The following is a 17,896-nucleotide window of genomic DNA, read 5'->3' on the forward strand; positions in this document are numbered from 1 at the left end:
ACCAATCTTCACAAGATAATTGTGCAATCTTTTATAGGAGCTTGGTTTTATAGGATCTTGCTTTAAACCATATAAATATTACACACCATGTCTTTATTATTTGGATCAAAAAATCTTTTAATTTGTTCAATGTAAACCCCCTCTTCCCATATATGATTCAAAATTGTTGACTTAACATCAACTTGATAAATTTTGAATCCTTTATAAGTAGAATAAGCAAGTGGAGTTGTTACTCCTTCCAATCTTGCAACTAGGGAAAATGTCTCTCCATAGTCAATTCCCTCTTCTTGTCCATAACCATTGTCGACTAACCTATCCTTATTCCTTGTTACTTAACCATTCTCATCCAATTTTTTTCTATACACCCACTTTGTTTTAAAAACATTCTTGTCCTCTTGTCTTGGTACTAGTGTCTAGGTTTTATTCTTCTCAATCTGATCAATTTCTTCTTTCATGGCTTGAATCTAGTCTTCTTTCTCTAATGCATTGTTCACTAATTTAGGTTCATGAATGCTTAACAAACATGTTTCATTCCTTAATCTATTCCTTTTTATTGGTCCATCCTCTTTTTCTCCAATGATTTTTTCAGCAAGATGATGTCTTCTAAAATATTTTGATAATCTTGGCTCTATTTTTGTTTCTTCAACAATAGGTCATTCATGAATTTCAATCTCAGGTTCACTTTATACTTGTCTATTAGGTAACATGGCATTCCTTTCCTATAAATTGATCTTGACATCAGAATATGCCTCGACTTCTGATTGTAACTTGGCTCTTGAATACAACTCAACATCTATTGTATGTGACTTGACAATCACTAATTCTTGTTGAGTAGTAGCTCGGTTCATAGTTTCATTTTCATTAGAACACATGGCTTCATAGTAGTACATAAAGGTTATATAATTATTAGGTTATTTCTTTTGTTCATCTTCATGTAATTTTGTATATTTATTAATTTTTGCATTTACACTTTCCACAACTTTTTTAGTGTTAGTATTTAAAAACTTATAAGTTTTACTTCTTGTAGAATATCCTAAGAATATGCCTTCTTCACTTTTTGCATCAAGTTTTCCATTTCTATTGTCCTTAAGAATGTAACACTTGCTTCCAAATACTTTAAAATATTTGACATTGGGTGAGTATCAATACCATATTTCAAAAGGTGTGAAATTTGTACCTTTTTTTTACTTTTACTAGGTTCAGGGTATAGATAGTTGTATTGATAGTTTCTCTCTAGTCTTTCAAAGCAACATGCTTATCAATCATCAATTTTCTAGCACAATCCATCATAGATATGTTCCTCCTTTTAGCTATTCCATTTTGTGGAGGGTTTTTAGGTGCATAAGTTTCCTCTATCATTGTAGAAATTGTTGAATTCATTCGATGTAAACTCTCCACCTCTGTCAGATCTTATACATTTCAAGCTTTTACTAGTTTCCTTTTCAACATTTTCCAGATGCCATTTAAACATTTGAAAAAAATCATATTTTCTCTCGAAAATATTATTTTCATCATTCTAGAGTAGTCATTAACAAATAGAATAAAATATGTACCACATTTGTTGTTAGAGTAAATAATTAATTATTAATTATTTATTCTATTTACTTAAACTTACTTAGGTAAATGCATTTATTTAATATTTAGTATTTAATGTATGTAGTGGTTAGTTGTTGACAACACGGGAGTTTGTTCCCTTCTAGCATGTTCCACCTTTTGTGGATATGTGCTGAGTTGTCATCGTTATCTTCTACCACCTTCCAGCTTGTTCTACAAGCTTCTTTGAGGTCTTTATAAGTGACCTCTCTCTCATTGTATTTTCATAAAATAACATAAGGCATTGTGCATATTGTAAATACATTTTTCTTGTGTTTGCACTTATTGTCTCTCATGTCTGTTTAGAGTTTTTCCCTTGCTCCATGTTCTTCCTCTTCTTGGCTTCTCTTCGATAGGTTCTCGCATGCAAGTGATCTTGGGCATCTTCGAAGTTGGCTTTCCTCAACTCCAACATGGTATCAGAGCCTTCCTGCTGCTACTTGGTTAAAAAAATTTGAAGCTATGATTTGAAGTCACAAACCCTAGTTTATTTATGCATTTTTTCTTCAAATCAGGGGATCAGCATTTTTTCAGAGCACATTGGGCCCAAACAGACATCACCATTGGATCCAGAAGGCTGTTTGCAGTCAGGATTCATATAAAACTTGTTGAATTTGGAGACAGAGCTCCAGGAGGCAAACTTTTTTTTGTTTGCAGGGTCTACCGTAAGGACTGTACAGACGTAGGGTCGAAAAAAATTAAAAAAATATACTGCGTAGAGTGCACCATTGCGGCACCGCCCAGTGGCCACCACGGGGCCGCCCGCGCTTTTCCTGCACTCCGCCAGCTCCCTTCTGCGCCCAATGGCTCCTCCTTACCGGCAGCTCAGTTTTCGGCCGTCGACGGCGATGCTCCTCAACACTTTGTTCAGCCGATGGTTCAACCCTATCTTTTCCTGACAGTGCCACTTTGCCCAGATCCGCAACCTCCGCTGGCAATTTCTACTCATGCGCAGCCCAGTCTTTTCCTGCCCGGTCAGCGACAGTTCAGCATCTTGTCGCTAGCATGGACTCTTTCGCCAGTTGACATGTGTACTATGCATCTCACAGTCAACAGTCTGCAGCGGGTGCCCCATCAGCGATTCTGAGCCAGCCACCGCATGACACGTGGTAGGGCTTCCACATGGCGATTTGCCACGTGGCCCTAGCCACATTAACATCTTACCACATGGTGTCCACATGGCACTGCCATGTGGCCTCTTTTTGCTGAGATGGGTCACAGGATGTCAAATTTTATCCTGCGGACTGCTGACATCAGCATGACATCATCTGCATCATCCTTCCATGCACCTCTCTTGATTTTATTTTGAACCTACTTGTGGTTTTTTGGCCATAACTTTTGTATTCTGAGGTATTTTTTTGATCTGAAAGAAGCACTGGAAAGCTGGTTCTGAGACAAAGATTTTGGTATAGGTATTTTTTGGTTTTGATGCTTTTTTATTGCCCATTTTTTCAGTCAAAGCCTAAAGTTGTGTTTTTGACTCCGGCAAGCATATCTTTTGCATCCCATGCCCATTTTTTGAAAACTTTATATTTTTGGAAAGTTGGTTTTCTCACCTTTCCAGAAATGTGGTCCTTTTTCTTAGATTTTGGCGTTTGCTCTTTCTATCATAGTTTTGGCATTTTTGCTATATGGTGAATATTTTGAGTGTTTTAGGCCCAAGGATTGTTTTCCTGGCATGGTTTCTCTTGTTTTAGGCTACACTTTCTTTTGTTGAAGCTCTTTTTTAATTTTGATCATTGTAGCTATCATTTTGAAGCACTTTTTTGTATTGCACTGAGATAAAGTGCCACTTTTGCATTCCGAGAATCATGAACATTGTTTTGAGTCAGTTTTACATGCACTATTTTCATAAAGCACCATGGGGGGGACTGTTGTTTTCTATTTTAGGCATTCTTCCTTTGTCAAGTGAGTGTCCCTTCCATGACATTAGCCCCTGCAGAGTCAGTTTGACTGTGTCTTTATAGGTGTCTGAACCTCTTTTCCTCTCTTGTCATTCTTGGTTCGTTTGCATGAGATATGACCCACCTTCTCAGTTGCCTGTCATCACACCCTGTCTACATTAAGGGGGGGTTATGCTGTTGTTCTAATGCATCTGTGTTTCGATGGTTCGATAGTGTGAACTATGTATTCAGTGGTTGATCCTATATACAAGGTGATTATAGTGGCTGGCTACCTATGCATTTCGGTGAGATGGATCATCTACCATATAGACATGCTCGGTTCATGCCTTCTTCTTCCATGGAGGTTCTTCAAATTAGTAGTTTGGTAGATTTGTAGCTTCTTCTTGCTTCAGTGATGCTTCTTCATGATCACTCCTTGTTCCTATTTTAGGGGACATTTCCCTAGTTGGAGGCTTCTTTAGTCCTTCACTAGGTTACCTCTTTTTGGGGGAGGGTTTTTCCCACGTGGTTTTCTCTCTTTCCCCATTTACAGAGGTTGCATTTTCTTGCATTGTACATGGGTACCTAAAATGGCCTAGTTGCAGGGACCCATTCTGCATTCATCTTAGTTTTGTGAGCTTAAGGCATTTCCCTAAGTTGCACTTAAGGGGGGGTGTTAGAGTAAATAATTAATTAATAATTATTTATTCTATTTACTTAAGCTTACTTAGGTAAATGTATTTATTTAATATTTAGTATTTAATATATGTAGTGGTTAGTTGTTGACAACATGGGATTTTGTTCCCTTCTAGCATGTTCCACCTTTTGTGGATATGTGCTGAGTTGTCATCCTTATCTTCTACCACCTTCTAGCTTGTTCTACAAGCTTCTTTGAGGTCTTTATAAGTGACCTCTCTCTCATTGTATTTTCATAAAATAACATAAGGCATTGTGCATGTTGTAAATACATTTTTCTTGTGTTCGCACATATTGTCTCTCATGTCCGTTTAGGGTTTTTCTCTTGCTCCATGCTTTTCCTCTTCTTGGCTTCTCTTTGATAGGTTCTCGCATGCAGGTGATCTTGGGCGTCTTCGGAGTTGGCTTTCCTTAACTCCAACATTTGTAGCTTTGCACATCAAGTGGTCCACATAGATTAGTATAAACTAATTCCAAAATTTATTTTGAAGTATGAGTCTTACTCTTAAAAATTGATTTTGTCATCTTACCTAACTAATATTGTTTGGAAATTACATTATCAATTTTGTTTAGTTTTGGAAAACATATGAGTCTTTTCATCTTACTAATACTAACCAAGTTGTCAAATTTTACATGGCATAATATTTTGTGTCATAGGTACACATCATGAAATTGTACAAGAAGATAGGTTACTTTAGCCATGTCAAGTTAAAACATATTACCTCTTGTCTGATCACCATTTCCAATGAGTTCACCATCAACAACATAGATCTTAGCCTTCTTTTTTTCAAATTCAACTATGCATCCTAAACTATTCAATTGTGACACACTCAACATATCATAGTCAAGTCCTTCCACATTGTAAGCATTTCCACACATGATCTTGTTTTTCAATCATATTGATCCTTTACCTTTCACTGGATAGGGTGCATCATTACCAAATCTAACACTATTTCCATTATAACACTCAAGGGCAATGAAATTAATTTTTTCACCAGTCATGTGATAAGAACATCCACTATCAATGATCCATCTTTCACTTTTGGTTACATAAGATACTAATGCAAATTGCATCATCTTCATCTGAATCATCTTTCATAGCAACATAGACAACTTCATCCTCATGATCATCTGATTCATTATTAGATTCTTCTTCAGTAATGTAACATGCTTTCTTTCCCTTGTCTTTATAGCCTCTATTACTCTCATCTTTTCTACTTCTGGATTTTTCATTATTTCTATTGTTTGTCTTCTTAGGACATCTTGTTGCAATATTACATTTAAAACATATGATGGGTAACTTACCTTTTTATTTTCCTTTGTCTCTATGAAATCTCCTAGCCAGTAGTGCTTCTAGTTCTTCTAGATCTTCATCATCTATTTCACTATCACTAGCAACATGTTTGACCTTTTTATTTCATTTAGGTTCTCTGAATTTTAGTTTATCTTTGAAAGAATAATCAATATTCTCAAACTTTTAAATTATCAAAATTTGAAAGTTCAAAAGAAATGAGTCTACCAACCAGTCCTTTAAAGGTTAGGTCACTACCATGAGTACACCTTAGTTCTTGTATAGTAGGGACTCTAATAGCATAGATAGGTGGCAAGGTTCTTAACACTTTTCTAATCATAGTCTCATCTTCAATAATTCCATTGTCTCCTCTAATTGCATTTACAACATCTTTGATTCTTGCACAAAACTGGACTATAGTTTCACCTTCTTGCATTCTCATTTCATCAAATTTTCCTTTAGACTTTCTGCCTTAGCTCTCAACACATTCTTGTCTCCTCCATAGATCTTCTATAGGGAATCCCACATTCATTTAGAAGTAGTACATGTTTTGATGTCTTCAAACTCTAAATATCTTAGGGCAAATGTAATCTCTAATACTACTTGATTATGTTCTTTCTTCTATTTTAGTTGTTCAACAGTTAGGGCTTCAACTACTTCAACATGTTTAGTGGTGATAGTTGACTATGTTTAATCTCCAAGTCCTCCTAGATGCAACTTCATCAAAATTTTCCATGTAGGACAGTTTTCCTTGTTTAACTTGGGCACCTCCTTTCTATACATCTTGATCTTTAGCTTCAAGTACCTTCAAAAAATTTCCTTCACAAGCACCAAGCACTCTGATACCAATTATTGGAATAATTTAGAATAACTGAGAAGAGAGGTGAACTAGTTATCCAAGGTCCAAATGTACAAATAAAACTTTTGAATACTTAACAAATACAAGTGCATGCATTGATTAAATCATTCAATATCTCAAACCTTAGTATATTATTGTCCTAGGTAAAATGAACTTTGCATAAATGTAAACATGAAATACCACAAATTCAATCACACAATTTGACACAAGCATTTAACATGGACCATCAATTTGGGAAAACCACCAATAACATGCTACCAATTTTCACTCTTCTGAAGTGAGCCATATGAGGAGCCAACCCTGTTAAAGGTTACAATACACACTGTTAAAAGTGACCTTGATTAAAGGATTTCAATCACTCTATTAAAAGTGAGCCTTGTTAGAGGACTTTAGAACACTCCATTAGAATTTCACCCTATAAATAAATTTACTCATGACTATTAGGTCAACCTTAATTCAAAGGATTTAACCAAACTAATACAATTGCTAGAAAGTAATAGTAGGACTTGATCTGATAACAAATCAACTCACTTTTAGATTACAGATCTCTCATTCAACTCTCCATTATTCATGAATTCATTCCTCTTTGTCTCTAATTTCTTGTTCACCCTTCAAGCCTTCACCTCCTTAAGCCTTCATGATTAGTATGTCAATTGTAGGTTCATTCCTTGAGCCCCCATATAAAGCAACACTTCAAGAATCCCTATCTATCTGTGGTTCACACTCTAACACTTTGCTTCTAGCATGTTATCTCTTTATATAGAGAATTTTGATCTTTTTTCACTTCATCAAAATCTTCCATCTTAGGGTTAGGTTAGATTCATTGAATCCTCCTTCCTTTTCATTGTGTTCCCTTCTAGAAACTTCTCCAACAATCCTCTTCAATTTTTTCTTCAAACTATTTACCTTGAATTTTGTGCCACTAGCTCATCATACTTATCTTTACAATGCTTCGCACAATTCAAGAAAATAACTTTTTCAGCTTAGATTTGTCAAATCTTCAATCAAACTCTTTATATTGTCACTTAGAAATAACATATTGTTTTCTTTCCAATAATATGCTTTTGATGCTTTGTCAACACTAGGTTTCTCTAATAACAATTGATAAACTTTTTTGAAATGGGAAGCGAGAGCAGTGGGAGTGGAAGCTTTCAAATTTTGAATTCCTGCAAGGGCGGGATCTCCTCGAATGGCCAATTTTAGGTCCCTAGTCTATAACATGAATAGCAAGATGGAGGCACATTGGCAGATCTTGGCACAGGGGATCAGTCAAAAAGCATGGAGGGGGGCCCAATTGTCCATCCCAAGAAAGCGGCTAAGATTCCTTTGGTTTCAAAAGAAAACAAGCTAGGAACTACAAAATGGTCTTCGTTATTCAGGGTAAAACCTTTAGGTAAGTCCTCTTTCCTGCCTGTTAAAACTATCTAGGATTCTGAGAAAGGTTCTTGCACGATTGCCATTCTGAATGAGATAGTGGATCACAACATATGGGCCATGGCTTCTACTTTGGTTGGGAGATTTTTGGGACCTAGATTGAACATTGATGACATCAGGTTGTTCATCAAACAAAAATGGGCTCTCAAAGGTTAGGTCTCAGTCATGTCAATGGCAAAAGGTTTCATGTTTTTTGACTTTACATGCTTGGAAGACCTTGCCAGCATTCTATGTGAAGGGCAATGGGCCTTTGGCTGCTCTACCCTTGTGCTTCAGAAGTGGTCATCCAAAATGAGCTTGAATGATTATTTCTTTGTTCAAGCTCTTGTGTGGGTTAGACTACCAAATTTTTTGTTAGAATATTGGAATGAGGACGTCTTTGTGGAGATTTTGAGGACCTTTGGCGAACTTGTCTCAATGGATCTGATCTCTGCCTCTAAATGTCATCTTAATTACGCTAACATATGCATTAGGGTGAGTGAAGGAATAGACATGCCTGAGTTTTTTGCTTTTCACTCTAAACTAGGGGTGGACAACCAGAAAATCATTTACAAAACTATCCCCTTTGCATGCTTCCTTTGCTTGAAGGCTGGTCATAAGGCCTACCAATGCCCCAGTGTGGCAAAGAAGTTGCCCATGGAACTAGTCATCTCTGACCAAGCCAAGAAGCAATCATCTTGCCCTTATAGTAAGGGTAAAATGAAGTTGCTCTGGAGGCACAAACTTTTTGTGGCATTGGGGAGGAAGGCTATTAGCCAGAAGGATAAAGCCTTGAAGGATATTCCTAAGAAGGACATTCCCAAGGAGCAGGTAAGTGCTACCCCCCTCGAGAAGGGTCCTGCCTTGGAGATTCCAATCTCAACCTCGATGGAGGCTCCAAAGATGTAGGAAAATCCCCACTCCCAAGCCATGGGACTTGTAGAGGAGCAAGCTCCACATTTGGATGAAATAGAGTAGCTTAGTTTCACAGAGGAGCAAGCTCCATTTTTGGAAGCAACAAAGCAGCTTAGTTTGGGGTAGGAAGCCCTAGCCTGGATTATTCCAAAAGCAAAGGAGAGCTAGGATAATATTCTTCCCCATAAGATCACTAATGCTTAGACCCATTTAGGGTTGAAGGGGGAAGAACCTTCTACTCCCAAAGGGTTAGAGGCCAAGCTCCATCTTCTCATTAAAAACATGGATCCAGACCAAATCACCTAGTGGGAAGGTCAGTTAGAAAGCAGTGTGATAGTAAACCTAAATGACTGGTACATGGTAAAGAAGAAAAAGAAGAACTAGAAGAACTAGAACAATGTCCTACCTCCTTTATCTCCAATTTCTACCAGAAGTAGGGTCAAAGCTAACGTTGGGATAACCCCCAAGGGAGTAGGAAGAAAGAACTCAAATCAGCTTCTACAAGAAGAAACAAAAAGGAACCTGGTAGACGGGAGCAAAAGAACCATCAAGGATTTCTCAGGAAGTAAGAAATGAAAGTCATTTCATGGAATATAAGGGGCCTAAATGGGGCTCATAAATAGAATCAAGTCAGTAATATGATTAGAGACCATAGACCCAATTTTTTGATGATACAGGAGACTAAGATGAAAAGGGACCTGGTTAAGAGGATATCCTTCAATAAAGCTTTTAGCTATGAAGCATTAGATTGGAAAGGTGCTTCTAGAGGAGTACTAATCTTGTATAACTCTAGGGCCTTCAAGTTATCTACTCTTTTCAGCACTTACAATGCTCTTTTGTGTGAGGTATCTCACATCCATAGCAATGACTCCTGGCTAATCCTAAACCTATATGCCCCCAACACCAAGAAGGAAAGGAATTGTTTTTTGGTCAAGCTCCTTGACATTCTTTCCAATTGCAATGTTAACAAAGGGATTATCATGGGGGACTTCAACTCACCTCTCTCTGATGCTGACAAATGGGGGGGTCTTGCCCTGGATCAAGACAGTAAGTGTGACCTCACATTGTTCATTCATAATCTTTCATTCTTGGATATGGACCTTCAAGGGGGAAGTTTCACTTGGTCTAATAGGATAGTTGGGGGAGATAGCATTCAGGTTCACCTTGACAGAGCCCTCATATCTCCTAAATAGCTTCTTTCCCATTCTTGCAGATTATCCCTCCTCCCTAGGGCGAGTTCCGATCACTCCCTGATTTCTCCCTCTATCTCCCCCCTATCTAACAAAAGGGCCTTCCCTTTTCACTTTGAGAAAATGTGGCTTTCCCATCTAGCGCTGGAAGGAAAAATCTCTTCTTGGTGGAACTTTGAGGTAGATGGTACTGCTATGTACAGAGTTGCCCACAAGCTGAAAAATGTGAAAATGAACATAAAATCTTGGAACAAAACTAATTTTGGCCACATTTTCCAAGAGAAAGACAAGAAAATTGATCAGCTCAATTCTATTTACGAAGAAATCTAGCTCTCCAGATATACCGCTCACAATAGGTAGGAGGAAAAGGCTATCCTCTCGGATTTGCATAACATCATATCTAAGGAAGAGCTTTATTGGAAACAAAGATCTAGACTTAGTTGGTTGAAAGAAGGAGATTGTAACACCAAATTTTTTCACCTGACCACCCTTAAGCATGGGGCTAACAATAGGATATCTAATATAAAAAAGGGCCAGGTTCTAGTTTCTAAGGAAGAAGAGATAGCAAAGGAAGTTGTTTGCTACTTCTACTCTCTCTTCATAGCTGATCCCTCCCTCTCTATGTTTGATCAAGAGGATATCTTGTATCCATCCCCCCCTGCTACAAGATCATCATAATTCCTTGCTGAAAGAAATCCCCAACTTGGAGGAAATTCACCAGGCTCTCTTTTCCCTCCTGAGAGATAAAGCTCTGGGCCTAGATGGTTTCCCTACCTTCTTCTTTTAGACTTATTGGAATGTGGTTAAGAAGGATGTGGTAAAGGTAGTTCAAGAATTCTTTGGGGCTAGGAATCTACTCAAAGAACTTAATGCTACTTTTCTAGTCCTCATCCCCAAGATTTTGGGAGCTGACTCTTTAGACAAATTCAAGCCCATTAGCCTCTGCAATTCATTCTACAAGATCATTTCCAAGGTTCTCACTTCCAGACTCCTCGACATTCTTCCCCTAATCATCTAACCCCAGCAAATTGGCTTTGTCCTTGGCAGGCCGATCCTTGATTCCATCATCTCGGTTCATGAAGTCATCCACTCTCTTAAGGTGGGCACTAAGGAAGGTTTCCTTCTCAAACTAGACTTGTCTAAAGCTTACAATAGGGTTGACTAGTATTTCCTCTTTGTTGTCCTATGGACCTTTGGTCTCGATGCTCAGGTATGCAAGCTCATCTCTTAGCTCGTGTCTTCTCCCTCTTTGTCTATTCTGGTTAATGATCTCCCCACTCCTTTCTTCTCCCCCTCAAGGGGTTTAAGGTAGGGTGACCCCATTTCTCCTATCCTTTTTTTCATCTTGGTAGAATGCCTGGGCAGAATCATCCAAAAGAAGATTTGGGATAGGAGTTTGAAAGGTCTAAGGCCTTCTTCGGGACCCTCTACTTTCACCCACCAGCAATTTGTGGATGACACTATCTTAGGGGGTGAAGCCTTTGTTCAGGAGGCTAGGACTTTCAAATGCATTCTGAACTCCTACACCAGGGGCTTAGTATAGTCTATCAATTTGGATAAGAGTTCGGTTTTCTTCCTCAATACCCCTTTGGAGAGGTAGAGGAAAATTTCTCGCATCCTAGGATGTGGCATCGAGTCCCTGCCAGTGACTTATCTTGGGCTACCTCTTGGAATGAAACCTCCAGATTCCTTTTGGATCAGCATTATAGTCAATTTCAACAAGAAACTTGTAGGTTGGAAAGGGGCCACCCTCAGTCAAGCTGGAAAATGCTCTCTGGTTAGCTCTATTCTCCAGAACTTCCCTACCTATGCCCTCGGTCTTTTTAGGATTCCAGTTAAGTTTGTGAAAAGAATGGAGAGGATTCAAAGGGATTTTCTCTAGATGGGAACTGATGACCACAAGAGATACCACCTGGTTGCTTGGGACCTAGTCTGCTAGCCCAAAAGCCAAGGAGGTTTTGGTATTAGAAATTTTTTTGACCTCAATCAATTCCTTTTAGCTAAACATCCTTGGTGCATCTTCCAAAGCATAAGTGTTTGGAGGGATATTCTGACTAAGAAATATTTGGGTAGACTATCTCTTAACTCCATATTTCAAGGGGCTGCGCTGCCAACGGGATCCCACATTTAGAATGGGATCTTGAAGGTGCTACCCCTTGCTAAATCTAGGGCTAAATGGAAAGTTTGAATGGGAGACAAAATCCTTTTTTGGAAGGATAGCTGGCTATGTCAAGAACCCCTCATTAATCACCCCATATTTGGTAGGTGGGCTGATCAATGTATTGGCAGATACAGTTTGATGGTAAGGAACTACAAAAATGGTAATGAATGACACAATGTAACTGAACTTTCATAGGACCTCAAGCCTTTAATTTTCTCTCTGAATGCCATCTTCATCAACTAGAATGGTGACTCTTTAGTTTGGGGAGATTCTTCAGGGTGCCTTTACTCTGTGGCCTCTAGCTATCTATCCCTTGTGAGTAAAGAGAAGAAACCTATCTAGGCCAAAGCCTAGATCCCTGGGCTTACGCCTAAGATAAACATTTTCTTCTGGCTCCTCTTACAAGATAAAATCCTCACCCAAGATAATTTAGCCAAGAGAGGCCAAATCTTACCTAATAGATGTTGCCTCTATAAGCAAGATCTGGAAACAATTAATCATATGTTCATCCACTACCCCTTCTCCTCTAAGGTGTGGAGCCATCTGACTATTAACTTGGACTTCAACTAGTGCCCTCCAACTTGCATCCAGAATTTCTTTAGTCAGTGGAGAAGCCACCACCAAGGATTGAAATCTCAGTTATTGAGGTCCTAGATCCTCCCACACTTCTATTGGAGAATTTGGAAGGAGCACAACAATAGAATATTCAGAGATAGAGAAGCCCCTGAGGTTATAATAGCTAAGAAAACTAAAAGCCTTATGATAAAGAACTATGCCATAACCAGAGAACGAGACATAAAGGTTGGAGGGAACAATAAAGCCAGGAAAGAAGATAGGATCAAAAGAAGATAGGAGGCTATTTGGTCTTTTCCCCCTAAGAACTGGCATAAAGCCAATTTTGATGGGGCAGCCAAGGGGAATCCAGGTCTAGCTAGATGCGAAGGTAACATAAGAAATAGTTCGAGAGGTGGCATTGTTGCTATCTCTTCCTCTATTGGCCATGAAACCAATCATTTAGCTGAAGCCAGTCCTGCTAGGTTCACTATTAAGTTGGCCCTGGCCTTAGGGATTGAGCAGCTGTGACTTGAAGGTGACTCCTTAAATATAATAAATTACATTTTAGGAGTCACTAAACCCTCCTAGACCATCAAAAGCATTATTGAGGACCTAAAATCAGACTTAAGGAAATTTTAAAACAACCACATCAACCATGTTTATTGTGAAGCAAATACAGTCGCTGACTAGTTCACCAATGAAGTGGTTGCTAGCAACTCGGTGATGACATGGGGAAGCAACAATGTTTTTCCAACAATGGCGATTGAGCTAATCTAAAAGGAGAAAATCCATGGCACCAGCATAACATCTTTTTAATGATGATAGGATTTGCAAAATCATACTTCAAAAAGGGAATTATTTGAAGTTATGCAGAACCCCCTCTACTCCATAATCATATGTACAAAAGACACAAGTTGAAGGAAGCTAGAAAAAAACCCATAAACACGCGCAATATTATTTTTGCTCTCAGCACCTTTTGCTACTCTAAACTTGGCAATACTGCTAGTGGTTTAGGGTTAGTTGGGCCAAAAATTGCAATGGTGGGAGAAAGGATTAGAAGAGAGCCATGGAGTGAAGCAAAGAGATGGAAAGAGAAGAGGAAGGTCTGGAGAAAGCTCTAGAAGGGTGGCATAACCAAATTCATGGAGAAGCTTCATAGATTTGATGCGGGGGTTACTAAAGCTATGGTTGATTCTTGGCAAAATGGCAGGGTCAAAATTGATGGTGTTTCCCACCAAATCACTGAGGGTCTTATTACAGAGGTGAGTGGCTTTTCTCAAGATGGCTTGAACTTCTATAGGGACAAGAAGATGTCCACCAACACTCTCAATGACTTTGTCAAGGATGATAAGGAGAAAAGCAAACTAGTCAAGATTGACACCTACTATGACATTGATTCCTTAAAAAAGTTTTGGAGGTATGTTCTCAAGATTATCATTGAATATGTCACTCTTGACCCTAGGTTTGATAGAAATAGGACTCATCATTTTGTTCTATTAAATCATTTTAGACACAAAGTGAAAATTTCTTTTCCTTTTTACATTTTCACCTCCATGGCCAAGAATATAGAGGGGTTCAAGAAATGCCCTGTCAAAAATCTTGCCCTCTATTAGGGTCTCCTGCTTCTGATTTATGAGTTCTTGAAAACCCATACTAGAGGTAAAACCATTGGGGATTTGGGTAGTGCCTCAGAGGACACTGCCAGTTCTGATTCTAGGGATGAGCTTTTAGTGAAATCAGAGAAAATTGACACCCCAAGCAAAGCTATCCCTATTACCTATGATCCTTGCATCCCTAGCAGGAAGAGCCCCAAATGTATTCCCCCTATCCCCCCCTCTCCTCATCCTAAGGATATGAATGAGGCCAGTGATGATGATGTGGAGTTTGATACGGAGTCTGAGGAGGAGGACTCAAAGACAGGGAAGGAAAGTGAGATGGAAGAAGATAAGGGGAGAGAAAATGACAAGGAGGTGGTGACCCCTATGGACCCCAAGGTTAACACCAAGAAAAGAAAAGTGATCGAGGCCCTACCCCAAGAATACCCTAGCGACTATGTTGATGTGCCCCCCAGCCCCACCCCATTCAATTCACCTCAGGAGGTTCCCATTTTGCCCCTAGAGGAGATGATTGAAATCATGGTTGAAAAAGGGGTGGAGGTAATCAAAAATAACAAGAGGAGGGCTTGGAGGAACTTCTATGGGGACAAGGTCAGTTTGGGTATTGTCAGAGAACCTGCAAAAATCCAAGTGCTGGAGGACCTTGACAGAAGTACCCACTATGATGAGCTCATTGACCTGGCTCTTTTGGTTATCTTTGACAATGTGAGAGAAATTGGCTTCAACTTCCTAAATAATGCAAATAATAGTCTAATTGAAAACTTTTGTTCCATCAAGTGGCTTTTTCAAGAAATTGAGGCTCTGAAGGATAGGAGCAACCAGCCCATCAACTAGGGTACTAACAAGGACCAGGAAGCCAGAGCAAGCAATGACCAAGTGGGTAGCCAGGAGAAAGATAGAGGTTAGGTCTCTAGAGACCATCAAGATGAAAGACTCACCCAACTTGAGTAGAAGGTCCAAAGGTTGGATTCTATCCACTAGATAATCATCAAATAGATAGTGGACACTCTTCACACCTTGAATGAGAATATTGTCAATCTGGGGAACTATCTGACTATAAATGGCCTTGAAAGGGATGCAGAGTAGAACACAGAGCAAGGATTCAACCAGGATGAATTTCATAAAGAGGCTAGTGACCAAGTAAATCAAGGGAACCAGATGAACACTCCTACCAGGATTCAGGAGGGCATTGCCAATCAGAAGGAAAATGATGTTGTAGAAACCATGTAGGCCATGGACATAGACGGCCACTAGCCTGTTCATCTGGATTTTCTTTTCTGTCTCTGGCCTTTGTTCTTTGGCTTTGGGCCTTCTTTTGTCTCTGGCCTTTTGTGGCAATTTTTTGTTTGTTTAGTCTATTTCATCTCACTCTTCTTGCTGTAAAACTTTGGGTTTTAGGATCCCTGTAAAACCTTTTTTACCTAATAAAAAACACCAGGTTTCTCAACATGAACTAAGTATTTTCTCGATCATTACTATCATTCTCTAACAGTCAAAATAGCCTAATATTTTCTTTGCTCAACACATACAAAACTTCCTTTGATCAACACATATTAAATTTCTCTTTTCTTGGCCACAACTAACTTTCTTCTTGGCTTGAACTAAATTTCTTGCCTTCCACTATTTGTTCAATCGGGTTTGGCAAACACATTTATTTTTTCTTAATCTTCTTCTTGTCTTTGCTCAAATATCCTTTGATTGTAGCCTTAAGTAGATAAAAAATACACTATATCATCAAAGTCTTACTTGGTCTTAGTGCTCCTTTTATACACCATATAACTTAACCTTTCTCTAGGTTCTCTTGTTATCCTTTATTTTCAAATTCCCTTCATCAATCAATCAAATGATAGAATTTAGACCAAAGTAGCAATTATCTCACCATCAAGTAGCAAGTTTGACATCAATGAAAAAATAATGATTGTTCCATGATAGGTTTCAACAATCTCCCTCATTTCTATACTTCAACAATCTTCTTTTTCAATAGTATGTTATCAAATCAAATCAATCTTCTTTTTCAATAGTATGTTATCAAATCAATTTTTTGATTTTACTTTCTAACCATTGTGGAAATTGTAAATTCATTTTGATAAGTTTGATCTAATAGCCATTTGAAAATATTTTAATCAAGGTGACTATTGGAATTATTTAGAATAACTGAGAGGGGTGGGTGAATCAGTTATCTAAGGTCTAGATGTATAAATAAAACTTTTCATAGCTTAGTGAATCCATAAAATATTTATCATCATGTATGTATCCATAAGATTATGCAATCACTTAAAGACTTGTATACTACTATCAAATTAAATTTGCATAAATGTAAACATGAAACATAACATATTTAAGAACACATTTGACACAACGTTTTATGTGGAAACCCAATTTGAGAAAAACCACCAGTAACATGCTACTCTTTTTCACTCTTCTAAAGTGATGCCCTATGAAAGGACAACCTTGTTAAAGGTTACAATACACATTGTTAAGTGTGACCCTATTAAATGATTTCAATCACCCTATTAGAAGTTATCTTTGTAAGAGGACTTTAGACCATTCACTTGGAATGTCACCTAGTTAAAAGATTTATAAATGACTATTAGGTCAACCTTAATCCAAAGGATTTACCCTAGACTGATACAATTATTAGAGAGTAACAATAAAGCTTGATCTAATAACAACTTACAACTCAATTTGTAGACTAAAGATCTCTATTTTAGTCCTCCATTCTAATTGGCTTTTACACATTTCATCTCTGATAGCTTGGTCACCCTTCAAGCATCCATACCCTTAAGCCTTCTTGATTGACATGCCAATGCAGACTCTTCCCTTAGGTCACTAAATGAAGCGATATCCTTGACTCCTTGTCTTCCTTAGGTTCTCGCACATGAAAACCTTTTCTTTTGAATAGTCATTCCTTTGAATAGGAAATTAAGATCTTTTATCGTTCATTCTCTGTCATCTAATTTAGGGTTAGGAAAAATTAGGTAAGATTCAATGAATCTACCCCATATTTCATATCTCTTCTAGAAACTTCTCCTTCAATCCTCTTTGAATTTTACTCAAAATGGTTTACCATGAATTCTATCCACCAACTTATCAATCTTATCTTCTACCTGGTTTACATAATCTAAGAAAACAAACTTGTCAGCTTAGATCCATTGAATTCATGATCTTTCAAATAATGCTAACACTCGGTATCAACTTTCTTCTGATGCTTGACACATACTGCATTCCTTGGTATCCTCTGTAAAATCACTAGGCATGACAAAAAGCTTATCAGTGCTTAGCATCAACTAAACTTTACTCAACATGCACTATTTTTCTCGACATACACTAGAATAGAATTTTACTTGGCTCCAACTAATTTTCTACTTGGCTTGCACTAACTTTTCTCAGTACCTACTATCCACTCAATCAAGTTTTACAGAATTTTTTTTTTAACTTGTTCTTCTAAACTTTCTTAGTGTAACCAAAATTGACAACCTTAAGTAGATTATTAATACATCATGTTATCATTGTCTTAGCTAATTCTTGTACTCCTTTAAATAAAACAACCTTTCCTCTAGGTGTTATTGTTACATCTTTTGATCAAATCCTCTCCATCAATCAAATAAGTGATAGTACTTAAATCATATATATAGTTTTCTTACCAACAAAAGAAATTTTGACATTGGTGACAAAACAATGATTGAAATATGTTTATCATAATTGTATCAATCTATTCTCAACA

The 17,896-nt window shown here is 38.0% G+C and overlaps 1 protein-coding gene across 1 annotated transcript; it reads left to right on the forward strand.

The window, feature by feature from the left end:
* Positions 1-7,927: 7,927 nt before the first annotated feature.
* Positions 7,928-8,644, forward strand: LOC149567791 (uncharacterized). The gene has a single exon (XM_089816673.1). It carries the CDS (start codon positions 7,928-7,930, stop codon positions 8,642-8,644), a length of 717 nt encoding a protein of 238 aa, XP_089672799.1.
* Positions 8,645-17,896: the final 9,252 nt, after the last annotated feature.

Source organism: Cupressus sempervirens, chromosome 3 (assembly GCF_028749045.1).
Source record: "Cupressus sempervirens isolate cs-2001-9-10 chromosome 3, ASM2874904v1, whole genome shotgun sequence".
NCBI classification, from domain to species: domain Eukaryota; kingdom Viridiplantae; phylum Streptophyta; class Pinopsida; order Cupressales; family Cupressaceae; genus Cupressus; species Cupressus sempervirens.